This window comes from Gracilinanus agilis, chromosome 4 (assembly GCF_016433145.1).
Source record: "Gracilinanus agilis isolate LMUSP501 chromosome 4, AgileGrace, whole genome shotgun sequence".
NCBI classification, from domain to species: domain Eukaryota; kingdom Metazoa; phylum Chordata; class Mammalia; order Didelphimorphia; family Didelphidae; genus Gracilinanus; species Gracilinanus agilis.
This window is the reverse complement of record NC_058133.1, coordinates 436,529,898-436,542,574: the sequence shown is the minus strand read 5'-3', so window position 1 is coordinate 436,542,574 and position 12,677 is coordinate 436,529,898. Positions and strand designations below refer to the sequence as shown.

General features: G+C 36.3%; 1 protein-coding gene across 1 annotated transcript in view; it reads left to right on the top strand.

The window, feature by feature from the left end:
- Window positions 1–12,677, top strand: part of WDR27 (WD repeat domain 27) — a 302,935-nt gene that overhangs the window by 70,307 nt on the left and 219,951 nt on the right. The window contains exon 19 of the mRNA XM_044675486.1: window positions 5,718–5,815. Within this exon, the coding sequence (XP_044531421.1) occupies window positions 5,718–5,815 (98 nt within the window). The remainder of the gene's footprint in view (window positions 1–5,717; window positions 5,816–12,677) is intronic.

The following is a 12,677-nucleotide window of genomic DNA, read 5'->3' as shown; positions in this document are numbered from 1 at the left end:
AACAATATTTCCTAAAAATGTAATACTTGCAAATCTGTCTGCATTTTATAACACAAAATTAAATAGAATTATTCTCACATATTCTCAAATAAGGCTAACACTTGATAAACTATATAATAGAAGAATATTTTTCATATTTATGATATATATTATTTTAAACTTCCCTTTGTTGAAATATTCCTTACAACAACCCAATGAAGATTGACTATACAAATATTATCTTTATTTAGTAGATGAGAAAACTGAGAGATTAAATTTAAATGACTTGCCTATGGTTATAGAAATAATGTGTCGGAGGTAACAGTTTAAAGTTTGGTACATTTTTTCCAGTTTTATAACTAAAAACATTGTAAGTTTAAGTGACTGTCACAAAAGTCAACAATTGATAAATATTCTCTATGTAACTTTTGCTATAGTTTCTCCATGACTGATAATTATTCTTCATTTATAATATTACATCTCATTTAGAATTGAACTGTAGTAATCACAAGTCAAACAATTATGGCATTTTCCCTTGTTATACTTCTATATGGTTTTCTCTAGACTTGTTTTCACAATTAGTCTTCCCCTTAGTCATAGATAGAGAAATGTCTATCTTCCTCTTTAAATCTAACCTTTTTACCACTTTTTGTAATATTATTATTTCTGATGCCTGATTAAGAAAAAAAATCTTGCTTCTGGACATCCCCTCATTCTGTTTTAATCTCTTTTTTTACATACCTCCTTTCCCTCTACCTTCTCCATTATATAAAACATTTCTTGACCCTAGTAACTACAAAATTCTGTAATAATTTTTATGTTTTTTGTTTACCTGAACTTCTTAGGCTTTGATCAGTGCCACCTGGTTCCATTTTTTCTCTATTCCCTCTTTACTTAATATTTTATGTGAGTAAATTTGGCAAGGTAATTCATCAAATAATCTGAGGTATCAGAAGAATATGACTAATTTCATTGTTTATGCAAACTCCTGGAAAAGGAAATTCCCTCTACCAATTCAGATTGGTATCTTCTCTGTAGCCAGTGGTCTTAGAGAGTTGCCATCAAGCAGCAGAGGCACTGGCAAGTTAAGGGACTTGCTTAGGATCCCACTATCAATATATCAGAGATGGGATTTGAATACTACTCTTCTGGGCTTTTAGGCCAGTTTTCTCCACTCTGCTAAACTACCTCTCATATCTAGCTTTTGTAAGTTAGAAATAGGAGTTTTAGCAAGTAGAATCCTATTTTGAAAAAAATGCAATTTTAGTAAAGAATTTCTAGATATCAAAGCTATTTCCAATTTTCAATAAATGACTGACAGCAACTTAAATTTGATAATCTACTTTCAGTGACTTCTCTACTGCCCATGATTCAATATAGTGAGTGCATGATCTCATCCACAAAAGTCTTTGATTAATTGAAGGAGGTAGTGTGTTATTGTAGAATAGTATTCTTAGAGTCAGGAAAGCTTAGATTAAAATCTTGCCTGTGACATGTGTGACCACAGACAGAACATTTAAACTCGCTGGGCCTCCTATACATGAAACTTTTTCTGTTGCTAGTACATTTTATATTTTGTATTTAACCTTCTACACACAAACTCACCACATTCACAAACCTCCCAAAAGAATGTAAGATCCCTAATGGCTGGCACAGTTTTATTATCTTTTTAGTACTAGCACCCGTATAGTGCCTGGAACAATATATGTAATGTATCCTTGCTGAATTAATTAATTAATTTAGTAAATGAAAGGAAATTGGCCACTAGCTAACGAAAGTTTTAAGATATTCTGTGTGGTGAAACTAGTTATGAGGGTTTAAGAGGGATTATATTTGGATTGTTGGTGGTGGTTGAACTCACACCATTAAAACCATGGGTCCTTAAAGTATGAAAATATTTGTATCTAAAAAGTAGATTGACACAAAGCAAGGATGGTTATCCTTACTCTCCCCAGAAGTTCCCATCTTGGCCCATGATGTGTTAAAAAGGAATAGAGAGAGAGCCTCTGGAGATATATGTATATAAGATGATGTGTATATAATCTGATATCTTGCTTTGAGATCAGGTCTTTGTTTCTTCTTTCTGTCTCTCCTCTCTTACTATTACTATTCCCTATAGATCTCCCTTCTAGATATTACAGGATAGCTGGTATGTGGATCTTAGGAATAGTATTGATGAAGAAGGGATCAGAGCTCAAGGCCTAAGCCAACTGTAATTGGTGAAGGAGGAACACCCACTCCCTCACACTAGCTGTTGCTGTAATTTATCCCTCTTCTCCCTGACAGGTTTGGTTGGTTAAACCTGTCAGTGACTCCTTTCCAATGGTTGCCCAGGTTGGGACCTCTTGAGAGGTTAGGTAGATGGTTAACCTCTCTAGGCCCAACCTGAGGTTGGATTGATTGATAATAGGCTATTGATTGGCTTGGAAATGATTGAGATCTGATTGCATAATTAATCCTTCCTTCCCAAGGGCTGTAATAGAATAACCACTCCGGAAGGTACTTTCTGTTGAATCACTATATTATCTATTGGTGGGGAAAGATAACAAGGTATTAGATCTGGGAATTGGAAACCCTATTGCTATATTTGGCTATTCAGCTAATTGATGATCAGGACTGGAGATTGCTAGGCTGGTAGAAGCTTGAGGTCTTTACCCTCTCGCTGTCTCTGACTGGACATGGCCAAAGCCAAGCCAGAGAATAGGGAAGGCTATTGATGTAGATATGAATTGATGATTTATGTATTCTCTCAGCTCTACTACCAATGATATTGATGGCTCACCTGTTCTCTCAGTCAAGCACAGGATATAGGTTTAGGTTCAGGCCTACCCTTTCTTCCATCCTTTAACCACCCTTCACCTCCCTCTGCCCAGTTGGAACCAAAGATGTTTGCTCAAGTCCCAGTTCAGAGATCTGAGACTTCTCAACTGTAGTTCTTAAGGGGTATATATAGGGTGGGGGGCCAACCAATGTTTGCCCCTGGCTCACGGCACCTGGCAACATTCCAAACTCTCAACTGCTATCCCTGTCAGTCAAGGTGGCATCCTACTTATCCCAGATTAATGATTTTAATAGATGCCACAAATGATTACTGTAACTTTAAAATTAGAGAGTAATTTTTTACTAATGCTGCTATGCTTGCAAGTGTGATTGCCCTTTTTGTATCCTATCCATTGCAATTTAGGACAAATTGTGATGATTAAGATATTTGAGAGACTGGGTAAGAATATCAATTTATTGATTAGTCTAGCACATAGCCAACAGATTAATTAATGACCAAGGACACTAAAGGTCCATTAGACAGATCTATAAATCCATTTTGGGAACTCATTGTTTATCCTCTAGGACATCCTAAGACATATCTGATTGGTGAACTGTTAATGAGGAGGTTGTTCATTAAGAGACTCAAACCCTCTCCATCCCCAGAGGTAATGGGGTCACATAGGTAAGAAGAGGCTTTATCAATAACCAGGTTTTATAGGGGGGGACATTCCTATGAATTCCTAAGGACCAAGAAAATGCAAAGGTCCACAGATAGGATGGAGCCCAGGACTCTGATGTAGGGATTGAGACCTTTCTAATCCAAGGCTCCGACATAGGAATGAATGCAATATATAAAAATAAATCTTCACAACATGTATGCTTTTGGTACACACTACACAGCAAATAGAGGACTAGTCTAGCCCTTGCTACTATTTACTTGGCAATAAATAGTAGCCTTTGTAGTTACATTAGTCATAGTCAGTTCATTTAAGTTCAAAAGGCCACTCTATCAGCTACTGTTTTGACACCAGCCAGGCTCCTCCAACAAATATTCCAGTTGGATACTCAATCTGTTGATCCTTCATTTCATTATTTGCCAATGATATTTCAGACCCAGAATACTGTTTCCACCAGCTTTGTGTTGGAGGGAAGCAATATGAAATTGTTAGAAACAACAACAAAACTTTGGCTTGGTAGTCAGTTTTGAAATTTACAAGCTATTTAGATTTCCACAAATTACTTAACCTTTTTAATGCTCAGTTCCATATCTGTAAAATGGGATTAGTTAAGTTAGTGTAGGTTACAATGATTTTTCTCATTTGTGATGATCTCCTTCGATTTCCTTTCCTTATGTTCTTCAAGCTCTGCCACTTTTTTCTTCTTTCAGTTCATTTGGGAATCTTCACCTATCATGTATTCCCAAGCCCAAGATAACTTCTTATATATTCTCCACAGTTACATCAGGTATGAGAAGGTTATTGTCCTTCTTTTTATGTCCTCCTCATATATGGAAATGTCACTTTTTCAAAGCCAACCTACTTCTTCCTGTACATTTTTATAAATATCTAAGATTCATTTTTATGTAGAAACACAAAAAACTCCTTCCTTAGTAACTGAGAAAAGATCGTAGATGGGAAGGCAATCCTTATGCATATTTATTAAATTCTAAATGAATGGAGGAGGATGTTTTCTGTGTAATGAGAGGGGAATTCTATTTATTATATATATACATATATATATAGTGATAATTAGATTAAGCCTATACTACTACACTACTATATATGTATATATATATATATATATATATGTAATGATAATTAGATTAAGTCTACACTGCCCATCTTTAGATTAATCACAAAAGGTGAGAACACCTTTAATTCTGGGAAGTCCATAACCCAGGTGTACTAGAGTGGGTGACAAATCAGAATCAACTGACTGCCCCCTAGGCAGTACTATGAGAATCATCTATTGTGATTGGACATGCAAATTAGGAGGAAGGCACAGGAGTGACACATAAGTGACTCCTTTAAAAAGAGGGAGTTGAGTGAGCGAGAGGTCTTTGATGGAAGAGAGCTTCTGGCGAAGGACCTCTTCTTGTTCATGGAGGTGGTGAGTTTAAAGACTGACTCAATCTTCCAGAACTTCTCTTAAGGAACTTCCTTAATAGAGGGCCAGACTCTTCGCTGAGGATTAATTAAGATCTACCTGGATTAATTAGAGGATCATAGTAAAATACCTACTGGGTTAGATTCTTATTTCCTTATATCCTCTCCTTAATTGTAAATAAACTTCCATAAAAGTCAATTTTGATTTGAGATTATTCTTGAGGATTGATAATAGTTCAATCCTCTGGCAACCATCTTTTAATATATTGAACCCTAAAAAACCCCTTTTCCCCCTTTACTATATCACATTCTACTATTGTTTGGTTGTTTCAGTCGTATCCAACTCTTCATGAAATCTGTTTGGCGTTTTCATGGCAAAGATACTGGAGTGGTTTGCCATTTCCTTTTCCAGTTTATTTTGCAGATGAGAAAACCAAAGCAATCAGTGATAAGTGACTTGCCTAGAACCACACAGTTAGTGTCTAAGGCGAGATTTTAACTCAAAATGATGAATCTTCCTGATTCCAGATCTGGCATTCTATTGACTCCTCCACCAAGCTGCTCCCTGACCCCCACATAAAAATGTATACCTTTTTTAGAATTTTATCCTTCCCTCCCTTCATTCAACTTATTTTCTTTAAGTTTTTGCTATATTTTTTTGCTATAAATTTGCTATATATTTTGCTATAAATATGAACTTTATATATTTTAATTGATATTGTTTAAATTAACCAATATAATGAATCTTAAAACTTGCTTCTATATTTCATGTACTATTAAAAAATAATGCATGAGAAACTATAGGGTTTTAGGTTTAATGGAAGGATATCAACAATACAGGTTACCTGGAAACATTATTGTCTTTTGCAGATATAAGCAGAAGAATAGAGCCAAGCTTATCAAGAAGTTCTCAATGACATCTGCTGTAGAGATTACCAGTCTTTCAGCCATAAATGATTTCTATTCTTGTATCCTTTCATTATTAATATTTTTGCTTCTATGAAAATGAAACACAAAAGTTTTAATTAGTCTTTTTTGGACTCTAGGTTGTGGTTGGAAAGGATTGATTATTAAATCCATCTTATTGACTCCAAATACTTTACTCAATATTAATCAATGGTCTTTTTTTCATAGAAGGAATGGATTAGTTTCATGGTCACAGTGTTCAAAAAAGAAAACTGTATGAGAAACATTGTAAAATGTACTCTTGAAGATACATATGAATATAAAAGGAAGGAGGCCAAAGACATAGCAAATGAAAGGAATAGAGGATGGGAAAATCCATTTCTACATTAGTACCTACCAAATACTAAATGGACTAGAAGAAGGCTCCTGTCATGTCATAGAGAGGATCCTTTATGGATGAATGAATGAAATAAATATAATTTATGAAAGGACATAGATAAGAATCCCTAATGAATCCCACAGTCTCCAAGTTAGACTAGACTCAGAGTCAATTAAGCTTGATGTGTACTTGATCAAGAATTCCCTTTACATTGAGGGGGTAGGGGGAAGGGAAGGAGGAATAAAGAAAGGAAACAAATATTTTTTAAGCACTTGCTATGTACCAACCATTGTGCTACATGCCTTAAAAATATTCTCTCATTTGATCCTCACAATAACTCTGTGAGATAGGCACTATTTTTAAAATTATTTTTTATTTTTTTGTGATCTGAAAAATTATATTTAATTAATTAATTAAGAACATTTTTCCATAATTAGAATAATTAATTTAGAATATTTTACATGATTCATGTTCTTTCCCTCCCTCCTTCTACCCTCTCCCGTAGCCAATGAGTAATTCCATTGGATTTTACATGTGTCATTGATCAAGACCTATTTCATATTATTAATATTTGCATTAGGGTGATCTTTAGAGTCTATCCTCAATCATATCCCCATTGAACCATGTGATCAAGCAGTTGTTTTTCTTCTCTGTTTCTACTTCCATAATTCTTTCTCTGGATGTGGATAACATTCTTTCTCATAAATCCCTTGGATTTTCCTGGGTCATTGCATTGCTGCTAGTAGAGAAGTCCATTATATTCGATTTTACCAGTGTATCAGTCTCTGGGTACAATGTTCTCCTGATTTTGCTCCTTTCACTCTGCATCAACTCCTGCAGGTCATTCCAGTTCACATGGAATTCCTCCAGTTCATTATTCCTTTGAGCACAGTAGTATTCCATCACTAACAGATACCACAATTTGTTTAGCCATTCCCCAATTGAAGAGTATCCCCTCTTTTTCCAATTTTTTGCCACCACAAAGAGTGCAGCTATAAATATTTTTGTACAAGTCTTTTTCCTTATTATCTCCTTGGGGTATGTGGTATGGCTGGATCAAAAGGCAGACAGTCTTTTAAAGCCCTTTGGGCATAGTTCCAAATTGGTAGGCACTATTTAAAATTCTTTTTTAATTAATTAATTAAATTAAATTAGAATATTTTCCCATGGTTACGTGATTCATGTTTTTTCCCCTTCCATTCACCTTACCCCCTCCTAGAGCCAACGAACAATTCCACTGGGTTTTACGTGTATCATTGTTCAAAACTTATTTCCATATTATTAATATTTGTAATAGAGAAATCATTTAAAGTCAGCATCCCCAATCATATACCCATCAAACCATGTGATCAATTATATGTTTTTGTTCTGTGTTTCTACTCCCACAGTTCTTTCTCTGGATGTGGATAGCATTCTTTCTTGTAAGTCCCTCAGAATTGTCCTGTATAATTGCATTGGTGCTAGTAGAGAAGTCCATTACATTCAATTGGCTAGGCACTATTTTTATCCCATTTTACAGTTGAAGGAATTAAGGAAGACAGAAGCTAAGTGGCTTGCCCAGGGTTACATAGTAAGTAAATGTCTGAGCCTTGATGTGAACTCAAATCTTTCAGACTTCAGGTACATTGCACTATCCACTGAGCTATCTAGTGAGGGGTATATGTGACTACCAATGCAGTCCCATTCTTCTTTTGGAAAATTCTAATTGTTTAGGTTTTTTTCTTTACATTAGTAGCTTAAAGCAGTTTGTACTAATTGCTTCTGGTTAAGCAGAACAAATCTAAATCATCATCTAAGTCAGTGATTCCCAAAGTGGGTGCCACTGCCCTCTGGTGGGTGCTGCAGAGATCCAGGGGAAGCAGTGATGGCCACAGGTGCATTTATCTTTCCTATTAATTGCTATTAAAATTAAAAAAAAATTAATTTGCAGGGAGCTAAGTAATTTTTTTTTCTGGAAAGGGGGCGGTAGGCCAAAATAGTTTGGGAACTACCCATATAAGTGATAGCCTTTCAAATACTTGAGCTGTTATGTCCTAATTAATTAATAAATATCTTTTTCCAGGCTAAATATCTTCAGTTTAGGTTGGTGGGATCATAAGAGGGACAGTAGAGGTTATACATCCCATTTTACAAGTGACAAAATTCCTTTTCCATATCTTTTTATGCCATGATATAAATAAGACCTCTGTCCTGATTATTCTTTGGAAACTTTCCAGCATTTCATCATTATATTAAAATGCGATGATCAGAACTTAATTCAATACTCCAGATGTGGTCTGACCATGACAGAATATAGCATTACCATATAACTTTTTAATTACTGAAATGATTAATATAATGCAATGTTGACAGTCTTTTTCTTTTTAAACAACCATATCAAACTTAACTCACATTGAATTATTAATCTTTTAATATGCCTAATCTTTCTCAGATGATGTGCTCTTTATCAATGCCATTCACTTCTCATACTTAAATCTTTTGATTATCTTTTTAAAATTACTTCTTTGTAGACTTGAACCAGTGGTTTAACTCAGTATTTACATTTTTTGAATTTTTATTCTGCCATTCAGTGTGACAAACATGACTTATATACCTTTATCTAAGTCAGTTATCAAAAATATTCAACAGCTCAGGATCAAGCATAGATCCCTTGGACATTCCTCTAGAGATCCTCCACTTGCCCTGCAGACTTTCAGTTTACATACAGCAACTCTTTTTTTCTAGGTAACCACCCCTAAACTGACACTCACAGGTTATGCCAACCAGGGAGCAATTACCCCAAGTTCAGGGAACTCTGAATCTCATCGAAAAAACTATATGAGCCTTCATTGGTGATTTCATCTTTATCATCAGGTGATATGCTTAGATCAAAAGAAAGCATTGAAATGGCATTACCGGAAGAATAGCTGTCAAACATCCTTCTTCTCCCTGCCCCCTGAAGCCTTAGGGGACACTCACCTTCCTACAAATACACAAAGCTTCAGCAAGAGGAGTGGACATAGACAGTGAAGAGGTGCCCACATAGAGACAGAGCCTGGCAAGGCAGCTTACCCCTTTGACACTGTAGGGCTTCGATGACTTTATCTCATCATATCCTAATGTTGCTACCCATTCGTGAAAGGATTGAAAAAAACAGTATTTTCTGTCTAAATATCAGTTCTAAGACAGAAGAGCAGCAAAAGCTAGGCAATCAGGGTTAAATGACTTGCCTGGGGTCACACAACTAGGAAGTGGCTGATGTCAGATTTGAACCCAGGTCCTCCTGACTCCAGACCTGACACTGTGCTATCCAGCTGCCCCACAAAAGGTTTCTATTTGAGCTATTGGTTCACTAACTTTCTGGAACTTACACCTCACTTCTTTTCTCCCCCACTTTCCGCACATCCTTAGATGTGTTCTGAGGACCTGCTTTCAGCTGGATGCAGTATTGTCTACTGTGCAAATTGCCCTTGTCCCTGAGGGCATGGAGTAGAGAAATCCTCTTCCTCCCACATGTGGCATCTGCAAAGGCAAGAGGGAAAAAGATATTGAATAATTTTTACTCTCAAGATATGGTTTTTCCTTCATAGCTGGCTCACTTCTTGATTCCTTTCAGCAAACAAAGATGAATCTCTCTAGAGTTTTTTGAAGAACTAGTTAATTTGCTTTTTAAAGGCCACCGAGATTTGGCAGGTCATTCTGCAAACTACCAGATAGCCTCCCTATATGGTTAATCCTCAACTTTTCCAGGGGGATTATTCCTAGAAAACGACACAAAAGTAAAAAACCTTCATGTTGATACATTAAACTTATGGGAAATAGGGAGCTAGGTTCTTGCAACCACCAAAAACTGTAATCTTTTGCTAGAGATTGCTGAAAAAACACTTTTCTGAATACGATCTTTATGATAAAACATTAATTCTGATAATAGGCATTTTTTAATCCAGTAATTCTTGAGATCTTTTTATCATCTCCAGATAATCTGATAAAGATGGCTTAGTTGATAAGGAAATACTGGGACATGGGAGAAGATCTTTTAGCTCATGCATCCAGCTCTGTCTCTTGAAGCATGGAGGTTATTATATATACTTCAAGACTCATTTCACACTAAAGAACCCCCCCAAAACTGCGTTTGTGCAGAAACACCAATTATGTCATATCAAAGCACAATAAAGTTATAGTTTTACAAAGAATTTTCTTATGAAGATAATGCCAGATGATAAAAAAGTCCCAAGGTTAAAAATGAGCCTCACTTTATCTAAAAGTTATTTTGCCTGAGCTTGCCACTCGGTGACCTTGGGATGCCTGGAGCAGTTAGGGAGATATATCCACAGCTACAGCTTTACTCTGCTCAGTGAAAAAAGGCTATTAACTCATTAAGTGCTGGTTTACTAAAAACTTAAAGTTTTCCTAGAGGCTATAATGTTTTTCAATAAGAAAAGGTGTGGATCATAAAAGGGTTCAAAAGAGAAGTCTTACATTTTCATCTATTTGAGACTCTGTTTCTCTTATTGGCCTCCCACAAGTAATCAAATTCTTGGCCAACTATGGCTGTAGACATTCTGGCATGAAATTTATCAAACACCTTTATTTTGCCACTGAGTTACTCACTGACTTTGTACACAGGCTTAGAGCCCAAAGGACTTATATTATGCTTTGGGGGCATAATTGTAACACAAAAACTTAATGTTAAAGGCAAACAATAAAATACTCAGTGAATGCACAGAGAGCACTTTATAACAATAGCGTGAACAAAATCAGCAAAGTATTTGTCGAAGTGGAATCTAGAGACCCAAACTTGTGGCCTAATGGGATCTGATGAACCCCAAGTTTTAGGAATAGCTTGTAGGCTGGAGACATAAGAATCCACCCTGAAGGGAATCTCAAGACTAGCAGTAACGGACTGAATAATAGACCTTAGGGTAAATGCTAAGTGACTCTTTAGCACAGTAGGCAGCATGTCAGTCTTGCAAACTGAAGGTCCTGAGTTCCTTTTCTGAAAGGGGGATGTGGTACAATGGGAGAAGCTTCTAAGGCAAAAGAATCACTTAGCATTTACCTTAGGGTCCATTATTCAGTCTGCAACTGCTAGTCTGAGATTCCCTTCAGGGTGGATTCTCACTGGAACAGGGAACAAGCGCAAGCTTTGGGGGTCTTGTTTGAGGAAGATTATTATTTAGTTGTTATGTAGGAGACTTAGTAGGAAGGGCTGGAGAATTCCACATTGAATGGGGAAGCAGGAAGTGGCTCTGGCTCTCTGAGAGGACTCCATGGTGGTTGGGACAGGCAGTAACTGATTCCCTGGGAGACCTCAGAGCTTGTGGAGTTGCACCCTGATTCCCTGGGATCCTGGAGTGTGGTGAAGGTTGGAAGCAGAGGACATCTATCCTGCACAACAGCACTGAGTAGGGAGTGATCTGAGATCTGGTAGTGTTATTTTTTAAATTGATGAAGGCAGATATTATAAGGGAAATTAGTATTTTTATTAAAGCCATGTTGATATGGCAATAAATCGACCGTGTGTCTGTAAAAAATTCAAATTGCCACCTCCATCATTTTCTTCCATACCTTCCCTACTCCTCTCTGACCCCCAGGAGCCCACTCAGGTAGCAAGAGAGCATCTCCTGACCACCCTCCGAATTTAAGCTGCACTATACGTTGGTTCCCATTGTCTCATGTTTAACCAGAAACTCATTAGATCACGGGGAATGTAGTCTCAAAGTCCCCACGTGTCCACAGGAAGTTTGTAAGATACTTTTAAATGGATTTGCACCTCCCTGATCCGGCAAAAAAAAGGGTTGGTTTTCTTCGCTGGATCTGTAAACATAGTCAACTTCTAAAATTAAGGAATTTGGGGGATAAAAAGAAATGGGTAAAACTAGCTGCATTGACAAAAAGGCAATTTGGGGGCAGTCCCCTATTGGCATAAGAGTGTACATTCAAAACAAATGCATTCAACTCATTCAAACAGAGTTTGTTGAGAAAATATCTTAACCAAGGTTTAAAATTTGTAACAAGTATATGATTTTTAAACATAATTATTTATTGTTTTAAAATGTGTTATTAGAAATTATGGTACTCTATTTGAATGTGCATTGTGAATCTGCTATTTTTGTAAACCCTTCATTAGTTCTAAGCTATTTATTTTTTTGACGTTTTATTATTCTTCCTTACATGTGCAATGCAATATTTGTTCTTTAAAATTTTTTATTTAGAGCAATTTATTTTTTCTCATCTTGTACTGGAAGTACATATATAACCATTATTTATCCCTTTTTTGATTTTACAGTGCTACAAGCTTAATGCAAATATATATTTGCTATAATGATGCATACCTGAAGAGCCTGAGACTATGGTAACCTGTCAATAATTGGTAAATACCATGGGACTGTGATTTAATGCCTCTTTGTCTGATTCCAGGAGAAGTGCTAACAAGAGCCACAAGGTCATGGAGACTTGACTGAGAATCTGCATGGATTGCAGGAGTTCTATGCCAATATTGAAGGGCTTGAAACTGGGGTTTGAGTTTTTTTGGAGTCCCAGTCTTTTCTAACATTTTAGAGGAC